This window comes from Leuciscus leuciscus (genome assembly GCF_965113295.1).
Source record: "Leuciscus leuciscus genome assembly, chromosome: 9".
NCBI lineage: Eukaryota > Metazoa > Chordata > Actinopteri > Cypriniformes > Leuciscidae > Leuciscus > Leuciscus leuciscus.
Window position 1 is genome coordinate 28,193,408 of NC_138733.1, and position 26,467 is coordinate 28,219,874.

General features: G+C 37.4%; 2 protein-coding genes across 3 annotated transcripts; one reads left to right on the top strand and one right to left on the bottom strand.

Annotated features, from left to right (window-relative positions):
* The first annotated feature begins 5,545 nt into the window (after positions 1-5,545).
* Positions 5,546-19,466, top strand: masp1 (MBL associated serine protease 1). 2 transcript variants are annotated; one of them, XM_082179120.1, is made up of 12 exons: positions 5,546-5,704; positions 6,269-6,491; positions 8,570-8,747; positions 8,823-8,954; positions 10,726-10,922; positions 12,550-12,697; positions 12,800-12,918; positions 13,027-13,105; positions 15,655-15,774; positions 15,861-15,932; positions 16,118-16,189; positions 17,532-19,466. In XM_082179120.1, exons 1-12 carry the CDS (start codon positions 5,691-5,693, stop codon positions 18,407-18,409), a joined length of 2,232 nt encoding a protein of 743 aa, XP_082035246.1. In that variant the 5' UTR covers positions 5,546-5,690; the 3' UTR covers positions 18,410-19,466. The 2 variants fall into 2 exon arrangements, with proteins under 2 accessions (XP_082035246.1, XP_082035247.1); XM_082179121.1 differs by lacking the exons at positions 15,655-15,774; positions 15,861-15,932; positions 16,118-16,189; positions 17,532-19,466 and adding an exon at positions 13,213-13,522.
* A 273-nt stretch (positions 19,467-19,739) lies between these two features.
* On the bottom strand, positions 19,740-25,940 carry ostn (osteocrin). Its single transcript, XM_082179151.1, has 5 exons — positions 25,703-25,940; positions 23,339-23,437; positions 22,486-22,706; positions 20,256-20,374; positions 19,740-20,159 (listed from the first exon to the last, which is right to left on the bottom strand). Exons 2-4 carry the CDS (start codon positions 23,435-23,437, stop codon positions 20,287-20,289), a joined length of 408 nt encoding a protein of 135 aa, XP_082035277.1. The 5' UTR covers positions 25,703-25,940; the 3' UTR covers positions 19,740-20,159; positions 20,256-20,286.
* Positions 25,941-26,467: the final 527 nt, after the last annotated feature.

The window sequence follows — 26,467 nt, forward strand, 5'->3', positions numbered from 1 at the left end:
GTTTGGAAAATGGATTCATGATGAACTCGCTCATTATATACATTTTGAACTGAAAAAAGTTAAGGACTTTTATTTAATACAAATTGCTCAAAACTTTTCAAAATATGACGCGACCCCCCACAGAGCTCGCTGAGGCCCCCTTGTGGGTCGCAACCCCCCTGTTGGGAACCAATGCTCTAATCAATGGCGGCGCCCGGGGAAGCTTCAATGTTTTCCGAAACTTGAAGCTGTGTCCCAATGTGAAGGCTGCATCCTCCGAAGGCCGTATTTGAAGGCCGATTGGCAGCATTTGAAGGCCGATTGCGTCACCGCGGCGCGATGAAGGCTGTCCCAATTCAGTTCTGCATCCTCCGAAGTCCGTATGTGAAGACCGGTTGCGTCATCGCGACGCGACGAAGGCTATCCTGATTCAAATGCGACGCCAAATGCGTCCTTCGTTTCCATAGACATGTATAGAAAGGCTAGATAGCTTACCGGCGCTGAGAGCCAATGGGACCCGACGACGTCACACGGCGGCCATCTTAGGACAGGACCGCTCGTCCAGTTATAACATTAAAGTCTATTGTGCATGTAGTGCTGAAATAACTATATTTTGCTCAATTTTCAACCGATTTTCAAACGGCTTGGTGTGTCATAAACGTCAGGGATGCGGCTATTTAACTGCATACTTGTGAAAAATTATAGCCACAAACGGCATCAGCACAAATCATAGCCACGTTAATAAGGTTTGTAATAAACCAAACCGTTTGTAAATCCGTCAAGAATTCAGCAAGTTACGAGCATTTTAGTTGGCGTATGTCACTCACCTTCCGTCCACAGCAGCAGGGAGCAGCAGCGCAGTCTCCTGACCTAAGATGGCCGCCAAGTGACGACACAGCTGACTCCGCCTTGAGCCATCTAGCCTTTCTATACATGTCTATGTTCGTTTACCCATGAAAGGAAGGATACATAAATGAACACTTAGCGGCCTATTCTACCCTATTCTACCCCATAAGTCATTGCGCGCCGTTGACGACAGCATTTATTTATTTATTTTTAAAGGCGGTCGAGAGATCGGTGGTGGACAGCAAATTCACATTTAAATGTAAGTATTATGTTTTCATTTACTTAAATAGCTAGCGAAACCGAGTTAAAGTTTATTATAAACTTCATCTTAACTCCTTCGTCACCATTACGTGGCTTCATTTGTCAGGTAGTTTGAGGCAAAACTTGTGCTAATATTAGTTTAACGACCTATTTGTAATATTTGCACTAGTCTATCTCACTTGTGTATTATAAGAAATATCTCTCACCCTATAAAGCCCACAACAATAAGAAAAGCAGTTGATAAGGCAATGGGGTTTCACTTTTATGTGTTTTTGTAGTGCTGTCATGCAAGCTATGTGGTTTTAACCAAATTTGAGTATATAGAAATATGATTTCTTAAGTATTTTGTATGCATGTCTTGATGTGTCATATTTTGCAGTGTTAACAATGCACTTAAGATTGCACCCCTGTGTTAAGCTTTTTTAGAGCAATTCAGGAGAAAAAAAATACAAAGTAAGAAAGTTAATACACGCGTCTTTGCTGAAATGTATTGTGCCATTGTTGTTAACAAGCCATGGTTAATTTGCTCTGCCCTTAGTCCTCTGTCCTTAGACACTGCCCGCAAGTGTCCTGGGACAGGTGAGGGTGTGAGTGGGAAACCCACTGCTGAAACTTGGCCCTGGTTTGTCCTCAGGGCCCAGTTCAGCAGTGGGTGCCCACGGTGAGGAGGAGCCAGCACCAGCAGCACCAGCACCAAGGCAGAGGCGAAGAGAGCAGGGAGAGGATGGACAGGCTGTTTTCTCTTCTTGAGAAAATGATTGAAAAATATTTTTTTTTCAACATATTCTTTAACTTTTTTCACTATTTTTTAAAAGGAAAGAAAATCTGTACATTATTTTTATGTAACTTTAAATGTGTAAATAAAAGAGAATGAATTGTTCTGGACATTGTTTATTTTTTTGACAGTCATAATTTCTACTTGAAACAAACTCTTGTATACCTTTTTTTTTTTTTTGAAATACAATTGGTAAATGAAAATCATTTGTTCTATAGGCTACATTAAAGTACTTTTTCCAACTATTAACAACATACGTTAAACATATCAAAATCAACAAACATTTACAATTCATAAAATAAGAAAAAAATGATGTAGACTTTTATTAGAATTTATTAGAATAATAATTAGACTTTCAAAAAGAGTAATTTCTGAAAAAAGTACTTTTAATAACAAGTTTTTAGTATCAAGAGTAAAACTAGAGGTATGTATTCTGCAGGGGAAAAAACTCATTGTCAGGGTTTTTATTATAGTTTGTATTTATATTATGCTACTCCTGCATTTTACTTCTGAATATTTTCAAGGTTGTTACATTATATACTTGTGTAGTTTAATGTAAAATCATATTATGTGAGGAAAAAAGGTACTTCAGTAGGTTACTTCACATTTGTACGTGAATATTTAATGAAATATGCAGTTCCGAAAATTAAAGTCCCATATCAGTTTGAAAATTAAAGTCTCATATAAGTTTGATATGTCCCATATCAAAGGGCGCATATGAAGCGCTCGGACCGGTCTAGCCTACGGAGGACTGTTCTTGTCGCCTGGCAACCGTGACAGCTGCCGATGACGAGCGGGAGAAATACTGGACTTTTTTATATTCAATTGGGTTTTATATTCAAACAGGGCTAAACCAAAAATACATGACCTGGCAGCGCCGGGGCTGAAACATCCTCACCATGTCCTCCAGTAAAATATAAAACATAAAAATGACAATAGCCAATTCTGGCTCCATAGCTGTTTACTCATTTAGGCTATATCAAATGAATTATCAGGATGGCAGCTGTCCTCTCGCACCGTTGAGGAGCGGTGATCAGAAACACCTGGTTGCGCAATTAGGAAATCCTATGAAGGCTACATGGTGCGTCCTTCGGAGGACGCATAGGCTGCATCCTTGAAGTCTTCAGTCCTTCGAAGGATGCAGCCTTCACATTGGGACACAGCTACTGCCCCCCTGCTCTTACCGCGGCACGTGCGTGTTAGCCTATCAGAGGGCTTGATGTCGACTTTCTGACTATGATGGGTATTTGGGGCGGGGCTGCATGTTTACCTGTACAATGGCATTGCTTGTGGAAACCTGCCGTAGTGGCCCGAAATCTCTTTAAATGGGACATCAAACAATTACAGTAAGAATCGTACTGTCAGAGTGTTTGTTTAATTTCATTATTGAACAGTTTATTCTTTAATGACAGTTAGCATCACACTGGTTCCTTCGACAAAAACCCAATAGGATTTTCCCATAGGCTTTTGGATTATCTGAATTCTGAAGCATAAATGCAGTCGCCAGAAGTAAAAAGCTAAAGGTAACGTTAGGCTATAAACAAACTACACCACGGTCCCACAAATTCAACGTCACCATCACTAAGCTTCTGACAACTTTCAGTTTTTATCTAAAAACATTTTCCCAGAACTTTTGAGATAGAATAGTTAATTAGAGCACACTTATAAGCATAATGAGGCTGTAAGTGGACTGAGTTTACCTGTTCAGTGTGATGACGTTTAATCTCCTTTGACAGCCTCTGTAGTCCCAACTAGCCACTTGCTAGCAACTGCCTTTTTTAAGACACGTAACAGCTTAAAAAAAATCACGAGTGGGATAATACTAATGTATTTTAATGCGTATAATAAAACGTGAAAGTGTCTTGAGCTTGTGTTCCCCACATACAGTACCTTATTTCAGACATTTAACCAAAACCCATTCCAAAAGTATTGGGGACGATGGACCCGGAAGTGCTCAAATGCTAACTTCTGCGTTTTAGCCTACAAAGTGACATCATACCTGTACTTCATTCAAACTTTCAGTTTTGGATGATAGGCTATTGTAAGGAGGGGCAGGGCCTACTCTTGTTCTGTAGCATTGGTCAACTGTAGCATTGACCAAACCTTTAATTTCCACTCTTTTTACTTTGACATGTTACCTTTTTTTAACCATTGTACACTTTTCTTATAAATATGTAGCCTATGAGAACGTTATTTCAATGTGACTGGCAGTTTAGTCATGATTTGCTCATGAATATTAATTTCGCAGTACTGAAATTTCTTGATAGGCTAACTTTCCTGGAGTGTCCAGTCACGTAAACCAATTAAACTTCATGAGACAAGCAGTCAGCATGTCATCCATCTGGCAAAAAGCGAGCATGAGCTTGCAGAAGCACTGCAGAGGTGGTCAACACCCCCCTCTAGAGGTCGAAAGGCTAATAACACGTCACTCAATTCTATTGACTCCACTTCATTGTCACCCGTCCACTTCATTTACCCAAGGCAATCTTATAGTGGCAGCTGCCATTTGGAGAAGACATTCACATTCAGTGATAGTGCAGTAATTCTGTCCTCCTAAAGCACCTGGGGTTAAGTACCTTACTTTAGGGCACAATATTAATAATGCTGGATTTTGAGCAACTCAACCATGATCTGGGACTGGACCTTCACCCATTAGGCAACAGACAACCCAGTGATCTAATTTTACAAAGTTCACAAAGGTGGTTACTATACAGGGTCCTCTTTCATAACGGACATTTCTCTTTTGTTTTTTTCCCTGTCTCTCACACATTCTTGGCTTTCTAACACACAGCTCATTACCCACCTGTCGACTATAACACTTGTTCTAACAGTCCAACTACCTCTCTCTTGCTATCTCATACTGAGAGAGAAGACAGTGGGAAATGGATCTTTCTGGAATTAAAGAAGTTCTGGTTTCAAAAACATTAATCAGCTCCAATCACCAACAGTGATAACCCATCAAACATCTGCTGTAGATACACACGCATACACAGAGCAGAGGTGACCTCAAACAACACACACACAAATTTTAAACATTATGATTTTAGAGGTAGCCTAATAAATCCTTGGCATAGTTTAAATGTTCTTTTTGCTGTTATACTTATTGTAATTTTGGCTGACAAGCATAACTATCTTAAAATGATATGAAATAGACTATGATTATAATGTCATGTCAAACTGGGATCACCTCTGTGATTTAAAAGTGTAGTGAAGACCCAAATACATTGTGGACAAATCACATGGTCTGTCGAGTAGACAGAAAAGCAGCTCAGAACCTGGGTTTTAGGGGCAGATTATCATTGTCTCACAAGGACCATCATCATCACGGGTCTTTGGTTTGAGGTTATGGCCCCTGGGAAATTCAAAGTACTGGCCCCACCACCACAGTACTCCAGCTTTGGTCTTAGTTAGAACGTTATTGGACAATACAAAGCAAGGATGAAGTTTCAATTAGCAACATTGTCTAACACAGACCAATGGTTTATTTTTTTTATTTATTTTTTTCTTAAATCTATCTGTTCACAACTTCACATTCATATTATTTTGTCAGCAAAACAAAATAGCTAGCTATAATGTATTTCTCTTAATGCAATACTTGCATTGTTAAAACACCATCCACATGTTGTTTTGAAATGTAACTTCTTTTGTGCAAGTAGCCTAACGTTAACTATCTGCGTGAGAAAACACAACGTCCACCCCGCCCCGACATACACAGTCTGTGGGGGACTTCGAGCACTTATTGTAAACTGTTGCAATGGGACGAGTGTAGGAAAACGAGTTCAGACGGGAATGCAGCACCTTTCCAACTGACTGACAAATAAATGAAGTCATGGAGCTTGCACGGTGAGAACTTTCTTTCACTTCAACTTTTCTTCTTCAGTAAAATATAGCCCAAAGATAGACGTGCTGTCAAAACAGTATCAATCTGTTCTGATCATCTTCAACAATAGCTGATTATAACCCGTTTGAAATGATCTATTTAACGTTAGTCCGCGTGAAAATGATTTCTTTCAGAGGGGTCGACACTTCTGAATTTTTGTCCGTAAATTTAACGGCGGAGTCTCGCGGAACTGAATTGTTTTTGCCGTCAACACTTAAACAATACGTTTGCCTATAAAAATGTGATAAATAATGACATGTCTACGTATCTTTTTTCGATGTACCGTCCCATACGAAATCAAACTGAAACCTGTACTGTTGCTATGGTTACCACTTCACGCAAACGCATCTTCTGTTCGCGAGTGACTATTTTAAGCCTCGCTTTCATTCCGAAAAAAAAAAAAAAGAAAAACCTTTTTTTTTTAAAAATAATTAGATGGCGCTGCTGTGAATAAGGTCTTTTTTATGTTTAATATTTAAACTGATGAATTTGATTTTATGGTTTAAATAAAATTCCTCTATACACAGTGTCATTGTGATTTTGGCCCAGTGCGTTTGGCCTGTGTGGACTCAAGTAATTCACCTTACGGACATGTATGGGACCATCAAGTCTCCAAACTTTCCTGAATCCTATCCGAAAGAGACAGAACTGCAGTGGAATATAAGTGTACCAGACGGATATCAAATCAGACTCTATTTTATGCACTTCGACATAGAGCCATCATACTTATGTGAGTACGACTACTTGAAGGTAAGTGATTGAAGTGAATATTTACAAATGTTTCAATCTCCTCTCACCTCTACTACCTCTTTTTTATTTAAATGAACACAAGAACATTAACCTTATCAAGTTAGCAGATGCAAGTAGCATAATGCTGTAACAATGGTATTAGATGGTAAAACCAAGGTACGGGATGATTATTATGGTATTGCCACTAATAGGGAATTGCATTATGTCATTGTCAACCATGTGTTTCAAAAGTATAAATGACCCCTTTTCTTGGTGTCAAAAGCTCTTCCTTTCCGACAGTTAAAGAGCAGCTCGATCTGTCTAGACGCACTTGCAGGCCTTTTGTAGTTTCGATTATAAGCATCTCATTTCCAGTCTCAGGAACTTTTTGTTTAAATGGGTAAGAATGGCCTGTAAGAGCGTTTGACGGACAGGTCTGTGGCAGATGCCCTGGTACCCCAGGCGGATGGAGTTAACAGCATTTATTTCACACGAGCCAATGTGCTGCCCACACTGCAGGGGGGCATATTCATATTCAAATACCCCCAGTGGGTCCCACAGCAACCTGCTATGGTAACAAGCCAAGGCAACCGACCAAAAACTGAGTGCCAGACAAAAAGGGCACAGAAAACATAGACACACATAACGACTGCTGTACACGTATACATGCATATGGAAATCTAAGGTATAGGGTTTTCCATGCATTCTGTGTAACATTGCAATTGTATTGCAGCGAAATGCAGTTTGTCCCGCACTTGTCCTTTTTATAACCTACCTGTTTGTGCAACCATTTTGCTTGAGGTGTGTCTGGTGAAATAGTTGTGCAATTAGGATTCTTTCATTGCCATAAGCATGTCACACACACACACACACACACACACACGCACGCGCGCGCACACACACACACACACACACACACACACACACACACACACACACACACACACACACACACACACACACACACACACACACACACACACACACACACACACACACACACACACACACACACATCTTTGGTAGCCGTAGGTTACCCTCCGTTCACTGACACGGGTAAAGTAAACACTCAAGCTGGGAGCTAGATAAGAGACCTGTTTAGGGCTGTTTTTGTGCATGTGTGTGTGTGTGTGTTTGTGTAGGAGCACAATGAAGACTTGGCTGTGGTCTCCGTCTGCAGTGTTTGCATGACCCTGGTTTGATTGACAGGTTGGCTGTCTGCTGAGTGTAATTGTGTTCATGTGGATGCCAATTTTTGTGTTTGTGCAGATATTTCATAAATTGAGGGTTTGGCAGCATTCTTTGGTGTAATTTGTGGGTACATCAATGGCATGAGAAGCTGGGAGTGTTTGAATTGTGTGGCTTTTTATATGTTCATGCAGGTATATTTAGAAATTGGAATGTTTTCAGTCCTCTTATTATGTCTGGTTGTGTCATTTACTCACCCTCATGTTGTTACACATCTGATTGACTTACTTTCCTCAGTGGAAAATAAAAGGGGAAATGTTTTGAAAAAAGACACATTAACATTATGTATAATATATGCTTTTGTGTGTAATAGAAATGAGAAAGAGAAAAAATTATTTTCATTTGTGGATGATCTATCACTTTAAGTGCAGAGTTATACAGAAACTAACATTTTTATTATTGTGTGTGTGTGTGTGTATACACCATTCAAAAGTTTGAGGTCGGTAAGATTTTTAATATTTTTGAAAAAAGTTTCTTAAGCTTACAAAGGCTGCATGAATTCATTTGACAGAAATATAGTAAAAACAGTAACGATTGTGAAATATTATTACAATTCAAAATAACTGTTAATATATGATGAATGTGAATATATAGATGTTAATATATTTTAAAATGCAATGTATTCCTTTGATCAAAGCTGAATTTTCAGCATCATTACTCCAGTCTTCAGTGTCACATGATCCTTCAGAAATCATTCTAATATGCTGATTTGATGCATATTATCAATGTTGAAAACAGTTGTGCTGTTCTTACACATCTCACTGACTCCAATCTTGCTGACCCCAAGCTTATGAATGGTAGTGTACCTATAGACAGTGTGATTGTTGTTGTTATTGTGTTTGTTCACACAGGTATATTCAGACACAGAGGAGCTGGCAGTGTTTTGTGGGAGAGAGAACACAGACACAGAACAGGTCCCTGCTGCTGATGTCATCATGTCCCATCGGAGCGTGCTCAGTGTGGCATTCCGTTCAGACTTTTCCAATGAGGAACGCTACTCTGGCTTTGAGGCTCACTTTAGTGCGGTCGGTGAGTGTTTAGAGTAGCAAAATCATGCACATTATTTCAATCTCTTTATCCTGTGCTCTCTTCTTCTTTCTGCAGATGTAGATGAATGTAGAGACAGAAATGACGAAGATCTTGTCTGTGATCATTTCTGTCATAACTACATTGGTGGCTTCTACTGTTCCTGTCGTTATGGGTTCTTGCTTCATTCTGACAACAGAACTTGCAAAGGTAGCCTTTTAGTATCACTGTAATGACCTAAACAAATAGCTGCATTTTCTATATTTGTTCAAAACTTTTCTTTTTTGTTTCATTTTGTTTCATTTCTTTTCTAGTTGGGTTTTCCTAGCATGTTCAATACACATTGTAATACACGTCAACCTGTTGCTCCATAACATAAACAAATGACATTGCTATTTTTACATCTCTTCACAAGAACAGAAGTTTGACCCATTTCTTTTTGGTGCCAAAAGGTGGCAGAGTTTAAACATTATTCATATGTGGCTTGACGGGGAAAATCCTTTAAGTCTCCTAATACCCTTGAAAATGTTGATACATCAGTTAAGTTCAAGTCACAACTAGAAAGATCATTCCCTTTCAATGCACGGTTGTATCTACACTGTCAGCTTGAAGTGCACACTAGCTGCATACACTCTTATAGACTCTATATAGAACCTTAAATGAAGAGTTGACTTAAAAATTCAAATTCTGTCATCATTTACTCACCCTCAAGTTGTTTCAAACCTTTATGAATTTCTTTCTTCTGCTAGAAGAATATTTTGGAATATATCTTGAAGAATTTCGGTAACCAGACAATTGATGGACCCCATTGACTTCCATAGTAGGAAAAAAGGAAAAAAAACTATGGAAGTCATTGGGGTCCGTCAACTGTTTGGTTTTCCGACATTCATCAAAATATCTTCTTTTGTGTTCAGCAGAAGAAAGAAATTCATACAGGTGTGAAACAACTTGAGGGTGAGTAAATTATGACAACATTTTCATTTTCAAGTGAACTATTCCTTTAAAGGAATTCTGTCAGGGGCTTCATATATACAACCTTTTTTAGGGTCTCCGATTATGGGATCATTTTATAGTTAGTTTTAATTAATTATTTAATTTAGTTTTCCTTTTTATTGATTAGACATCACGTAATCATACTTTATCACCAGAAAAAAATAAAATAACTGCAATAATTTAAGACATTTCTCCTTATATAGCCTTTTTGGCATAAAGCATTCATTAAAATTGAGTCAAGAACCCTATATAGAACTCCACTGAACCTTTTTTCCCTCAAGAATGTACTTAGTTTTAACATCAGTTCAAACACATACTTTTTTATTTATGCATGATTACAAGAATGAAAACCAAGTGCTGTGTAGGTGGGCTCTAGTCAAACATTTGCTCTAAATTGCATAGATTTTTGTAATAAATCTTGTACCGTTGGATTATCCAGGATTAGTTGCTGGAATTCCTCCTAATTATAAAGCAGTGCTTTAAGAGAAACCTAATAGTAGGTTAATTTGAGACTGCATTGTATAAGTCAACTAATTACAAATGTACACTTATTTATATAACGTTGGCTTAGATACAATTTTGCAATTTTATCATGATTTATGTTGCTGTAATGTGTTGTGGTGGTAGTTAATGTGTGTGTTAAAGTGAGTCTGTTTTATGTCTAACCTTTGCCCCCTCCTCAGCTGATTGTAGCTAAGCACCAACAACTAAATATTTACATTGTGGTGGTCAGTGAGATGTGGATTAACTTGTGAACTTCAAAAACCGATTAGAAAGGGTGCAAGCATTACAGCTTCCACGTGTTTCAATGCAAAAAATAAATATTATTACAATATATACATATTTTAGCTGAAGATTTAGAGTAGGAAGAAGATTTTGTCGTTTATGATCACTGTTCATGTGTGCGCATTCCTCTTTTAGTTGCTGTATTTTGAACGCTGAATGATATTGAAATATAAACCTGTGTGTGTGTTTGTAATCATTGCAGTGGAGTGTAATGACAGTGTGTATACGGAGCGGTCCGGAGAGATCGCCAGTCCTGATTTCCCTAAACCATACCCCAAAAGCTCTGACTGCACGTATCGCATTGAGCTGGAGGAGGGTTTTCAAATCACTCTGGAGTTTGATGACACCTTTGACATTGAAGACCACCCTGAAGTCACCTGTCCCTACGACTTTATTAAAGTGAGAACAGAGTGAGAACGTGTCATGTCTTTGTACCATTAACACACCCTGCAAGTTTCATAGCTTAAAGCGACACTATGTAACTTTCTATCGCAAACTATCGCAAATCAAAGTGAAAGTAAGTCGCAGACGCTTAACACACAATCTTCATCATTAAAAGTAAAGAAACGAAATTATCTCAGGCTTAAGTTACTGCTCTCTCTTATTGCGGTGACGTGCACTCCATTAAATCTGCATATAGCGCGAGAATTGAAGATCGAATTTAAATCCGTTTCGCAAAAATACATTTATGTGACCAGGTGTAAATGGAATCGTTTTGATAAATCAGATAGCTATGCCTCACGAATTAGTTTGCCAGCTGAACTCAGGTGTTGTGAGGTGTATTTATCACGTAGTCCTGACGGATATCAGACAACGCTGTTGACGTTGATTCCTGCGATTATCATGAGAACAGCTTTCAATATCTCACATAATTATCAGGACATAAATAAGCCTAACTTAGAGGTTGTATAGTGTAAACGAGCACAATTTGCAAACTATTATGATAAATTGCAATAATCATGTCTAATGACATCATAACGGCCAATATTATGAAATAATGCGACGTACATTTAACTTAATTGATGTTATCTGGCATTTTGTAATGTTTACATTCCAATAAAAACAACACAAATTAAATTATACAGTAGGCCTAGACTATAGACTATTTACTTGTAAAAATCATGTAAAAACGTTATAATATAGGCTAATATATTTACGACAGTGCAAGTATTCCACAGCGACTCTAGGGGTCGCTGTTTGACAAAAACACAATTTCTACTTAGTGTGGCTTTAAAACATCCTCCTCATTATAAACAAAGCATTTATTTATTCAAGTTCAAGCTAATTGTTGTCATAATTTACTCACCCTCATGTTGTTTCAAACCTGCATGAGTTTCTTTCTTCTGTTGAACACAAAAGAAGATATTTTACAGAATTGACTTCCATAGTATTTTTTACTACTGGAAGTTAATGGCTACCGTCAACTGTCTGGTTACCAACATTCTTCAAAATATCTTTTGTGTTCAGCAGAAGAAAGAAATTCATACAGGTTTGGAACAAGTTGAGGGTGAGTAAAACTTTTATTTTTGGGCAAACTATCCCTTAAAAAATAAAATAAAAAATGGATGTCATGACCCCTTTCATTTAGCCATCATTATACACAAATATTTGACTGCAGAATGTTGTATTTGCCCAATTAGAAATGAAGTATTATAGATAGCTTGTAATATAATTTATAATTTATTATAATTACTTAACCTGCTGTCTTCATTATTTAATGTATGTTTGAATAAATATGTCATGAAAAAGTTTTTATAACAGCCACTGTGTAAATGTTATATATATATATATATATATATATATATATATATATATATATGTATATATATATATATATATACAATTAAATAATAGATTATTATTAAATAAACTTTATTTTCAGTATCGTTTTTGGCTAAATAAAAACTTTAATTTCGGTTTCAAAGCTTTCGTAAACCATTCAGTTCAGTGTATCACTAATTATAATAATTCAATATTATGATAAATATTGATAAAATTCATGATGTCAGTGATGGTTTATCTACAGATTCATGCAGGAGACAAGGAGTTTGACCCATTTTGTGGTGAGCAGTCACCAGGGAAGATCCAGACAGGAAGCAACAGGGTCAACATCCTGTTTCACAGTGACAACTCCGGAGAGAATCTCGGCTGGAAACTCACTTACACCTCAACAGGTCAGAGACTGACCGATGCATATTATTGCTAGAATTAATTTCATCCATATTCATCATTGTTTGTGTATGTTGTGGCAGAGTTGAAACTATTGTTATCTTCAGGTTCTGAATGCTCTCCTCCAGTGGCTCCCCTGAATGGACACCTGGAGCCTCTGCAGTCTAATTACATCTTCAAAGATCACATTACTTTGACCTGTGACCCTGGATACTCACTGAGACAGGTCAGGCAAAGGACACATTTCACTTGTGCTGATAAAGGCAGTGACTGTTGCAAGCTAATTGAGACAAATCCGTACTGTTTTACATCACATTCACATTCTCTCTTACAGGGTGATAATGAATTAGAGCATTATCAGATTGAGTGTCAGAGGGATGGGAAATGGAGCAGTGACTTCCCACTGTGTAAAAGTAAGTTTTTTAACAGAGACTGTAATTCTGTTTTCCTCCTGTCTTTTTTTTTCTTCTCACTTGCCCTTTCTCTCTTTTCTTCTTCTTCTTCTACTTGCTGCCACCAGAGAAGGAATCTCAAAGGAGGCGTCGTTCCCTACCAAGCATTTTAACCAATCAGATACAGAGTTAAAACTTTAAGGGACTGGCTGGTAGCCAATCACTGTCCACTATGAACTACAACCCCCACAGTACATTGTGGATATAGAGCTTGATGTAAACACTATACATATATATCAAGGTTTGGGGTCATAAGGGGTCTTTTTTTGTTTTTGTTTTTTTTGGGTCCAGTAAGGATGCATTAAATTGATTGAATGTGGCAGTAAAATTGTTTATAACGTTGCAAAATATCATTTCAAATAAATGTTGTTCTTTCAATAGTTTCTGTTCATCAAAGAATTCAGAAAAATCATGATTTCCACAAAAATATATTTTTTAAAACATTGATAATAATTAGAATGTATCAAATCAGTATATAATAATGATTTCTGAAGGATCATGTGACACTGACGACTGACGTAATGATGCTGAAAATTCAGCTTTGATCACAGGAATACATTTAAAATATATTAAAATACAAAAGGTAAAATACGAAAGAAGCCTATCTCATGACAAAAATACATTCTTCAATCTCTGCATTTGTTATAGGTTTCCCAGTTCCCAATTTAAGCCTAGTCCTGGACTAAATGGGAATTTTGTGGGTTAGTTCAGGCCTAACCTTAACTTGTGTATGAAAAAATGCATATGAAAAAGATTTGAGTTGAATAAATTCAATGTTTTGACTCACTTCAGTTGACTATGTATGTAAGATAAAAAAAAAAAAAAAAATAGGATATGAGCAAATTCGGATAAATTCACAGCACTTGATAATAATAATAATAATTGGATAATAATTTTGTTACCAGTTAATACAAACTGTCTGTTCCAAACTTTTATCATTGTTACATTAACAACCTCCATGCTCAAGCCTTGTTTTGTTGTCCTGACAATGAAAGTGGTGTGGTTGGGAAGGGCACACTGAGTTTAAGTATCATAGAATGTCTCCATCTACTGGTCATTAATGTTGTTTCATAACTAGTGCTGAAATAAACCAGTGAGCATGTACTTGTACTGTATGGATGTGAACATGATTTTTTATACATATTTTTTTTATTTCTTATTCTATAGTACACATTACTTTTACTATTAGGCTCATTTTGAGACAGAAGTACATACACATAAATGCACTTAGACTTTCAGACAGGACTGCAAAGCTGCCTCACCTGTTGGGAACGGACAACTCATGTGGAAGAGTGAAGACTTAATGTTTGGTATGAGTGTGATCTTCACTATTCAAATGGTTCTTTTTTTTTCTTCACCAAATTAAAGGGTTAGTCCTTAGAAAATTCTGAATTAATTACTCACCCTCATACAGTTTCAAACCCGTAAGACAAAGTGGTCTTCACAAATGAAGATATTTGAATGAAATCTGAGAGATTTCTGTCCCTCCATTGACAGCTACACACCACTCTGAAGCTTCAAAAAGTTCATAAAAATATACAACTAATCCATATGAATTGAGTGGTTTAGTCCACATTTCTTTCATTTGCTTTATATGATGAACAGATTGAATTTAGGCTTTTATTCACATATAAACATTCATCACCTGACACATCAGTTGTAAACAGAAGCTCAAGCACGCTTGCTTGACATATGAGAACCAATGAGGTTCATTCTTGTGTGTTACGCAGCACGCTTGAGCTTCAGCAAGAACCAATGAGGTTCATTCTCATCAAGCAACTACAGTTGAGCTTCTCTGATCAATGTTTATATGTTAAAAAAAGCCTAAATTCAATCTGTTCATGACATATATAGCGATCATGTCTCTTCAGAAAATTTCGACTAAATTGCTCGATTCATATGGATTTGTTTTACGATCTCTTTATGAATTTTTTGAAGTGACAGTGGTAGTTACGTGGGCTGTCAAAGGAGGGACAGAAAGCTCTCAGATTTCATCACAAAATCTTCATTCGTGTTTCGAAGATGAACGAAAGTCTTACAGGTTTGGATGGTGAGAAAATGATGACAATCCTTTAATTTTAGGGTGAACTAACCCTTTAAATCCCTTCCATCAAGAGTCCTCTCACAATAAGCATGGCATCTCCTTCTACAAAATCCACCAATCATATTTGAGAATTCCTGTCATTCTATAATTTAAGATTCCTTCTTAACATTCTGTAAGTCATGCAATTTTCACCTCCTGCTTAAATAATTCCTCCCATCTAATCCATCAAACGAATAATGCAACACTTGTATCCTGTCATACCTTTAAATTTGAGTAAAATGTAATAATAATAATAATAATTATATAATAAATAAATATTCTGATAGTGTACTTTTGAAGGTTTCTGAAGAATCTCTTTAATAATAAAAATTTAAAGTTTTGTATCAACCCAAAATCTTCATCCAAGGAATCCAAATATGGCTATTATTACTCTAACTTGTTTTCTCTCCTCTTATCTCCCCTTTAGTGGTTGACTGTGGTCCAGTAGATGTAGTTCTGGGTGAGGTTGTTTTTGAGAGTTCTGGAAACAGCACTGTGTTTGGATCCAGAATCCAGTACAGCTGTAGAGACTCTGTCAAAGTCAACAGTGAGTATTTCACTGTCACTCATTGATGCATTAAAGTCAAATCATATTAAATGTCACTGTGGATTTGACTCTGACTGGCCTTACAGACACTTACACTTGTCATCAGAGTGGGGAATGGGTGAGTGAGGACGGGACACCACTGCCCACCTGTCTACCAGGTAAGGTGTGTTACAGAGAGTCACTTATATTAAAATCACTCATATGCCTATTCTGTTTTGTTTTGTTTAATGATTTTATTATAAACAGGACTTCTTTACAATTTAAGCATGGTAACTGTGTACTAACCTACTGTACATGACTAGAATAGGCCTTTAAGTTATTGTTGTTTGTGTATTTATGATAGGAGATTTTGAAAGAAACTTAAGTACCAATCCTGAATCTCAACATCCTACTCCACTAGCAAGCACTCCTCTTGGTAAGACTCAAACTTCAAATGTAATGCTTTGGAATCGTTAAAGAATTTTGCAGGGATCCAGACTGTGATGAAAATATTTGTAATTGCGACCAAAAAAAGAAACATTTTGAATCTACTCATTGGCGTTAAGTTCTTTAGAGAGCACACCAGCATTTTCTGCTTGCAACAATGAACGGACACAGTGCAAGGCATAATGTCCGATTCAAAAACATACTGTATTATAACTCTTTTGAACCAATAAGTCAGTCATGAATATTCATGAAACAGTCTCAAGCAGGCATGGGAGTTTGTGGTTTGAATCTCAGTCAGGGAATCATTCAAAGCCGATACACAATGAACCCTGTGTCATTTTTCTGTCCAGTTCGAAATGAAGCGGGAGCCAACATTGTGATGTATCATGAGACACCATTCTTTTCAGTTAATGATTGTTCATATGGCAACCAATGATACATATTCACATCATTGTTTTACATAAACTAAATACTATTTGTATTAAATATACGTTATATTAGCTTCTATCAAGTTTTGAGTCCGTAAGATTTTTTTTTTTTAGATTTTTATTTAGCAAGGATTCATTAAATTGATCAAAAGGTACTCTAAATACTTATACTTGTGACAAAAAAAAAAATATATATTTCAAATCAACTCTTTTGAACTTTCTATTCATCAAAGAATCCACACGTTTTTATCACAGTTTCCACAAATATATTAAGCAGCCAGACCGTTTTCAACATTGATGTTAGAATGATTTCTGAGTGATCATTTGACACTGACTGCTGAAAATTCAGCTTTGTTATTCCAGGAATAAATAAAACGATATATTATTAATACAGAAAATTGTTATTTTAAATTGTAATAATATTCCACAATATTACAGTTTTGTATGTATTTTTAATCAAATGTAGCCTTGGTGAGCATAAGAGACTTCTTTCAAAATCATAAAAAAAAAAAATTAGGCACCTCAAAATATGAAATAATATAAAATATTTTAATATATATATATATATATATGGTTTTTATATTATCTATTTACTTTTATTGACAGGCAATTTTATATTATTTTATAATTTTATATTAATATTAATAATTAATTTCCCTTTATCAAAGCACAGCAGAACAACTATTTACATTATTAAGCATTTATAATTTGTCAACCAAAAAAGCAATTTGTGTACTAAATGTTAAATTTTAGGAGCCAATGTCACTCTTGTCATTTTTTAGTCTGGGCTCTAGAGTCCTCTTTTGGGTGTCTCTGTGCGTAGTTGCTTGTATTTGTGTCTAAGAAGTGCATAAATGTTGCTTTATGCATATCTATGTTAACTTGCAAATGTTTTCATTTAAGCATGTGGTGAGCCGTCACAGCTCTTCCCAGCCCAGCAGAAGCGAATCGTTGGTGGAAGAACAGCATCTCCCGGGCTGTTCCCCTGGCAGGCTTTGCTCTCAGTGGAGGATGTGTCCCGTGTCCCAGAGGATCGCTGGTTTGGCAGCGGCGCTCTCCTCTCCTCAACCTGGGTTGTCACAGCCGCTCACGTGCTCAGATCTCATCGCCGTGATCTTTCCGTCATCCCTGTCGCTTCTGAACACATCAAAGTGCACTTGGGCCTCACGGATGTACGGGAAAAGCACATGGCAACCAATCGGTCCGTAGAGAGAGTCATCCTCCATCCTCAGTTTGATCCTCAAAACTATAACAACGACATTGCTCTGGTTAAACTCAGCCAGGAGGTGGTGCTGTCTGCGTTACTACGACCCGTCTGTCTACCAAAGCCTGGTGTAGAAGGTCATGTCCTGATGCCTCTTCCCAACACATTGGGTATCGTGGCCGGTTGGGGCATCAACACGGCCAACGCTTCTGCCTCCACCAGCGGCTTGAGCTCCGATTCCTCCGTCGTTTCCGAGCTGCTCCAGTATGTGAAGCTTCCGGTTGTGCCGCAGGACGAATGCAAAGCCAGCTATGCGTCACGCTCCGTCAACTACAATATCACCAGCAATATGTTCTGTGCTGGCTTTTACGAGGGTGGACAGGACACTTGTTTGGGGGACAGTGGGGGAGCCTTTGTCACCCAGGACTCCCACAGTGGCAGATGGGTGGCACAAGGATTGGTGTCCTGGGGTGGGCCAGAGGAGTGTGGCAGTCAGAGGGTGTATGGGGTGTACACCCGGGTGGCAAACTACGTCCACTGGCTACACGGGCACATGGATGTGGAGCGCTGGTGGTGAGGGTGTCGGGAAACAGCTGCGGAAATGGCCATTTCTTACCATTTATAACAAAATAACTTTTCTCTGCTTTTTAATGTGAACAAGAGTTACACCCAATAGTGCTAATTCTTTCATTTGGTCACATTCACTCCTGAGTTATGGACTTTTTATATTTCATTCAAGTTCAAGTTCACAGTCTGTGAATTCATAAATGGGATGGTATGAACTTGCGCCAGACGCTTGAATCAACCAGTCAGAACCATATTAATTTTTTTTCTGCTGTTGTTTAAAACAATCTACAAAAAGTGTATTGTCCTTCAGTACTAGTTAGGGTCTTTAGCAAAACAGCATTTTATATTACACTACTGTTCAAAAGTTTGAGGTCAGTATGATTTTTTTAATTTTCTAAACAAATTAATTCTTTTATTCAGCAAGGATGCATTAAATTTATCAAAATGTGACAGTTGAGACATTTATAATTTTACATGAGGTTTCAAATAAGTACTTATTATCTTTTGAACTTCTATTCATCAAATAATCCTGAAAAAAAGTATCACGGTTTCCACAAAAATATGAAGCAGCAAGACTATTTTCAACACTGATAATAATGATAAATGTTTCTTGAGCAGCAAATCAGCATATTAGAATGATGTCTGAAGGATCATGTGACACTGAAGACTGGAGTAATGATGCTGAAAAATACAGCTTTGCCATCACAGGAATACATAACATTTTAAAATCTATTAAAATAGTTTTGACTGTATTTTTATTAAAAAAAATGCAGCCTTGGTGGTAAGCATAAAGGACTTCTTTCAAACACTTATTATTATTTTTAAATCTTACCTACCACAAACGTTTGAATGGCAGTTTATAGTACATATGCAACAATCAAATATAGGCATACACCTTTATATCTATATCAACTTAAATCATTTACACTTGATGAAATGCATTGTTTCATAGACCTACCTAACAACACCTTTCAAATGTTATACTTTTATAAACACTCATATTTAAGTGCACTGATTTTATTGTTGTATTGGCACATGTTGGTGAAATAAATGTTTCAAGAAACTTGTTGCTTGCTATATTTATTTAATGTTTAGTGTGTAAGCTTCATTACTAGAATATGTCTTTTCCAACTTGTTACCACAGACAAGTACATTTATGGACTGCATTGTCCCCTTATATTCTACAAAACTTACAAGGGATCAACACCAACCAGGTATCAACAATTATAATATTTAACATTAGCACATGTTCACTAATCAGCGTCACAGTGGACTTAATGCAATAACTGCAATTTTCTTAGTAGCTCAGCTCGCATAAATAGTTGAAATAAGAGAGACGGTTGTAGAATTGAATTTGTTTTATTGTCAAGGCTGAACAGCCTTCAGTCAAATTGAGAAAATGACAATAGTTGTGTACAGTAACGTTACATAACAGCAAGCGAGACGTCGTGAGGGAGTAAATATTGAGATGTGCAATGGAAGCTATGAGCAGATTCCTCTCTGATTGGCTAATGCCTCTGACATCATAAACGGAACTCATTTTCTGAAAGGAATACAGTTTAGATGTTGAATTTAAATGATGATGGATCCGAACAGGAAATAAACCGTTTGATCTGACGTTGAAAGTGTTCGTCAGTACTCAACGAGAAAGAACAGCTCTGGAAAAGCGATTATTAAAAGTGTGCTGATCATTCAGTGGTTAGTGAGTTGTGTCGGCTGGTGTGCTTATCATGCATTTCATCTAACTGCGACATTCCCCTCTGTGGACACAAGAACAAACATGATATTTTCATTCTACAATACATTTAACGAGATTAAATGAGACAATGGCATATAACGTTAATTGATAACGTTACCTGTTTGTCGGGGAGTGGTCGAAGCAGGAGTCTATCCTCGGCTGTTGGGACTGGGAAGACGACCCACGCCGATCCGGTCTATCGGAACGCTGACTCGTCGCCGCGGCAACTCAACCTTCCTGCAGACATAACGAAAAGATACCAGACATTTCCTTCAGATTTCTGCCTAGTGCCTAGTCACCCTCTCACAATCGTGGATTGCCGTTTTATTTCACATATTTCACATACCTTCAGAAATGAAGCTAAGTAAGTAGAAAGGATGTTCAAAATTATAGAAACCCATTTTCGCAAAATAAGAAAAAAACAAAAAAAAACATGCTGTGGTAAATCATAATTATGACATACTCCCCTGGTTCCACAGACAAGGCTTAAGTCTAGTCCCAGACTATAATACATGTTTGAGCTGTTTTAAATGAAAGCAACTTGCACGACATATCTTACAACATGCCATTGCCATTGTTTTATCTCAAGATGCACACGGTAATGTTTAAGGCACGTTTTTAAAAGCTACTTAAATGCCCTAATTGAATTTAGATTAATCCTGGCTTAATCTAAGCCCTGTCTGTGAAACCGGGCCACTAATTAAGAGATAAAAATCGAAATGATGACATACCAAGTCATAGCTATAACATAGGCTAGCAAGTCGGTCACTGTGATTTTGCCAAGTAGGGATCAACATACATTCCTGTCTGAAAACATAGTCCTAACCTTATCCCTATCCCTATTCTAACCCTACCCCTACCCATAATTTATCCCTATAAAATCAGAGTGAAATGACAGGTGAATAACACTGATGTAGAAGCACCTATGAACCCTGATTGTAAACCTAATGCCTAAACTTGACATAAACTGTATGTGTCCCTCAAATCTGATTGGCTGATTGGAATGTTGTTTCAGGATCAACAAAGATGTTGATCCAGGAACTTGTTGGCCTTAGTGAAATCACATTCTCCCTATTAAGTCATAGTGACTTAGTGACTGTCATAATTATGATTTACCAAAGCATTATTTTTTTTCTTATGTGACGGAAATGGGCTTCCATACAAAATAGAAAGTCATATGTCAATATTCTGTGTCTGTGGTTTAAAGAATGTATACATTGTACATTTAAAAAATGTTCTGTTCTGTACAGACTGACCTAGCCTACTACATTAAATTTGCTAAATTGAGAATTAGGCCTATTTGACAATGAAATGTACTGAACTCGTATTGAACTGTGACCCCAAAATTGAGGTACGCACCGAACCGTGAATTTTTTGTACCGTTACACCCCTAAACTGTGTGATCTCACACTTTCTTTAGAAAATGTAAAAGTCTAGTAACAGAATCCAACATTTGCTTTCGAGATGAATATCTTTACTGAGGATCCATGGAACAAGTCACATGGTGGAGTTTCGTGAGCTTTCATCACGTGTTTATCAGGCTCATGAGAGATGGATTCGTGTGTTGAGATTTGATAATGCATGGTGTGGTGTTTTCACTGCTGTTCTTGGCTTCTGTCCTGATCTGATCAAGTGCTGAGGATCATTTAGATAGAGCCTTGTCAGAGCCTCAGGCCATGCTGAGTTACACTGCGTGTTCCGTCCGGCAGGAAGATCAAATCATTCACAGAGATAAAACAGTTTTGATCATTGACTGGAAGTCCGATGCTACAGTCATCAGCACAGTTGGACTGTCCGTTCCCGTAAGTCAGTATCAGACACTTATTATGTCATACAAAACCTCAATTCACACTGCTGTGACTCCACCCAAGAAATAGAAGTAACTTTAACTGTGGGCCACAGACAAAACATTAATTGCTCTTAGTGAACTGTAAAAACACACAAAACTATCAAGCTGTGCATGACTGACTTCAGCCAATAAAAACTGTATGTGTTTGAGCCACGGCCAATCAAAGCTAATTATGGTTCATCATCTGTTCGGGATCACAGCAAATCTTGTGTGTTTTGTATGTTTTCCAGACTTAAAATTCACAGTGCTAATGACTTAGGTAATTGAGACAATTAAAAACAACTATTGTTACAGAACACCAGTAAAGAATTAAGGTGTCAATTTAAAAATCTATTCAAAACGTTTAAATTGTTCTTAAAATAATATGAATGTGAAATATTTTATTCATAATATTTTATTATTTATTCCTGTTATAAATGCTTTTCACTTCTTTTTTTCCGACCTAAAAGAAAAGTGTTTCCTTTATTTATTCCTTTATGTTTCCTATACAGTCCTCTACCTTTGCTTGTTGCTTTTGGGATCCATGTTGCTGATTGACAGGCGATCAAGAGGCGTGTTGGATCCGGGGAAACTCCGCTTCCTCTTGGTCTCGATGACGTCGTTCTCCAGTCGGACCAGTTGGTCGTGCAGGAGGTGTTTAGCGTTCACGGCTCCTGGGGTCTTCTGCTCGGTTTGGCCTTGCTGGACACTGCGGCCCTCCACGACAGATGATTCCACATACTAGATCGAAATGAGGAAATGCATGGTAATATTCAGTTTTCAAATTTGTCAGTAAAATTGGGAAAAGTCTTCCCAAAAAAAACCAAATATTTTCCTTGATGGACAATTCATTTAACACAATTTTAAGGTGGTAAACTGGTTTTACATGGTTTCTAGCTGGACATGGTTTTGACCTTTGTCAAGCTGGTTAGAGCTGTTAAACCATCTTGGAATAGAAACAATATATATACAGCTTGTACACCTTAAAGACCAACTCAAAACCTTTAAGATGCAATACTACAGCTGGTTCCTTCTATGTCATATTGAGAAACAGGCAGAATGAGAATGGGTGACCAAGTGGGTCAGTTCTCAGACGGGCAGACAGGTAGCTCATGTTCATAAGGGGACGGCAATGGTAACCTCCTGTGGTGGCTCTCTAGGGGAAACCCCACTGTATTTATAGAGCACTGAGACCGATGACAGCTTATCATCTGTCACTTGTACCAGTTAATCTCAATACATACATGACATTTGTTTGTGTTGTCTGAAGACAGGCAGAGTGAAGTTCCCTTACAAAACACAAAATGTAATCTAACCTTATTCTCTCTCTCTCTTTATATATATATTTGTATATCAGTGAGACCTGGACTTACCTCTGGTCTTTCTTGGGGTATGTGAAGACTTTCCACACTGCAGTGGAACAAGGTCAGTGTCAGCAGACCAGAGAGCAGCACACATCCACAGCCCAGCATCTACAATACAATATGAACAATGTGATTTCTGACAATCATGTACATGTACATTACAAGTTTTGTAATGTACCATTAAAATGTATGGGGTCGGTCAGATTTTTTAATGTTGCTGAAATTTTTTTTGCATTTATTTGATCAAAAATACAGTAAAGCACTGATGAAATAGTATTACAATTTAAAATATATTTTTCTATTTTAAAATATTTTCAAATGTAATTTATTCCTGTGATGCAAAGCTGTATTTTCAGCCTCATTACTCCAGTCTTGTGTCACATGATCCTTCAGAAATCATTCTAATATGATGATTTGATGCTCAAGAAACATTCATTATTATTATCAGTGTTGAAAACATTGCAGCTGCCTAATATTTATGTGGAAACCAAAATACATTTATTTTCAGGTTTCTTTGATTAATAGAAAGTTCAAAAGTTCAAAAATAAATTGCATTTATTTGAAATATAAATATTTTGTAACCTTATAAATGTGTTTACTATTACTTATGATCAATTTAATACATATTTGCTGATTAAAAGTAGTAGTTTATTTAAAAAAAAAACTGACTGACTCCAAACTTTTGAACAGTGGTGTGTATATATATATAAAGTGCATCATAAATATTATCTATCTATCTATCTATCTATCTATCTATCTATCTATCTATCTATCTATCTATCTATCTATCTATCTATCTATCTATCTATCTATCTATCTATCTATCTATCTATCTATCTATCTATCTATCTATCTATCTATCTATCTAGCAACATAATTGCAGTGATTCAAGTTTTTATGTCTCTTGTGTCAGTGCATTGTCAATTGAGAGTTCACACACACACTCCAGCTTCAGCACCGTGTTGAATTACTGTGATACAGGGCGATGTTTACATTCATCCAGACTCCATCTGTGAAAATACACTCTGACTGGGCGGTCCGGCAGCCGCGAGAGTGTGAGAATGCTTCTAACACACACCCTCTACACAAACACATGAACTCAGCCCAAACACACACTCTGACCTGCACCCCTACCTGTGTGTCCCCAAAACACACTCTTAACCAAACTAAAAAAAAAAAAAAAAAAAAACGTCCTCATGGCGGGACTGAGGGACTGTTATTGTTGTTTCGCATCACTTGAGCAAATGTTTTATAGTGCTAATAAAATTACAGTGAACACCATTATCTTAGCTCTTTCATGTTTTTTTTTTTTTTTTTTCTAAAACCACCTTATTCAGATTATGATAATGCACTAAATCCTACATTTTGACTGCTGTCTGCTGGCAGTTGTGTTGAATTGCAATGCACCAGTACCATTAAAAATGGCATTCATCTTTGTGAAATTTGTGTAATTTTCTTTTAAACATAATTGATTTTTAAAGTACTTTAAAATATATATAAATTAAATAAATGCAAATTTCAATGACTGATAAAAAACTTCTACCACAACTAATAATAGGTTACCGATAGATAGATGATAGATAGATAGATAGATAGATAGATAGATAGATAGATAGACAAAAATATAAACAAAACTAAATGTTATATTTGTGAAATTCTGACCTTAAATCATCCATGATTTTATTTTGCCCTTTTATTAATTGTCAGTTGTCATTTTTAAAGAAATATAAAAAAAATTCTCACCAAATATGAATACCTGCCACAGTATTTCTCCTAGAAATGATTCAAAACTCTTTGACAGGATTGTATAGTATCTTTCCGAAATGCACCATTAATGCATTTTCACTTATTATTTGACCTAGAGTGTCCCGTCTTCAGTTTTTCAGGGCTGGTGCACTGAGCACCGGACCAGGTGCGGCCCCTCTCCTGCCCCACGACTGGGGAAATGCATTGTCCAGCAACATGGGCTAACTTTAGCATTTTCCGTCCCCAAAAATAAACAACTCCAGCCATCTCCCATTGCCCACACACTCTTCACTGGACACCCTGCATGCACACACACTTGCTCTCTCAAAGACACTCTCAACCGTTCTCTGATATCAGACATGATTTCACACCTCTGTGTCACTATTCCAGCAATGCAAAATCAACAGGAGGTTTCCGATACAGGTTCATCTGTAACCCTGGAGCTCAAACAAATTCACAGTTGCTTATCAAACAGCAGATTCTCTACCAACTAACCAGAGTTATTCTACAACAACCCCTAACAAATGTCTTTAAATACATCTTCAACACCTGTCTGCTCACCTTTCCACCCAAACACACACAGCCCTGTAGGAACATAAAGGTTGGTCTTTCTCCAAGGCTCCTTACCCTTAATCAGATTTGGTTTCAGTCACACGGGGACGGACAGATGGACACCGTGCAGTTCCTGGAATTTCTCACGTTCTCTGCCTTTGCTGGTTCCTGCTGTTGTCTTTCCCGGTTTTATAGGCTCTCGTCGGGAATCTCCACTCCAATCGGTGGTCGCGATTGCTCTGACATCATTTCTGCAGGTTTTCCACTGTGGCTCGCCCTGAAGCTGCTCTCCCCAACTCTCTCATCCTCATTACGATTACAAACTAATAGCAACCCAAGGGAGCAGCTGGACACATTTGAATGTGCGTGTACGTGTCACTTCTCTCTTTTTGTCCTTCTTTCTTGGCTTACACGCACATACGATGGCCAAAAGTGCCTTGAAGGTCAGCTTGTAACTGACAACCTGCTGTGTTTCCACAGGTTTGAAAGTGTGTGTTGTGTTGGAGTTCAGTTTGTGTAGGTGGTTTATCTCTCTCTGGCGTAATCCAATCTCTTGTGTATAAACTTTACTGTATCTGGCCACATGAGTGTGTGTGTTGATGGTCGTTCATGACCTGCATCTTGTAGTTCACTCATTGAGTCTTAACCGGGGAAAAGTGCTCAGATCTCTCTCTGTCTGAGAAAGTTAGGTGGCGTTAGGTTGTGAAGAGTTCCCCAGCAGACTGCCTGTTCTCACACTATATTTATCTGCACACACAGAGCTCATCTCTCTTTACTCCCACTGTTAAATAAAGAGCAGACCGGGCAGGCCTGTCTACCACACCAAAATTTCCACAGAGA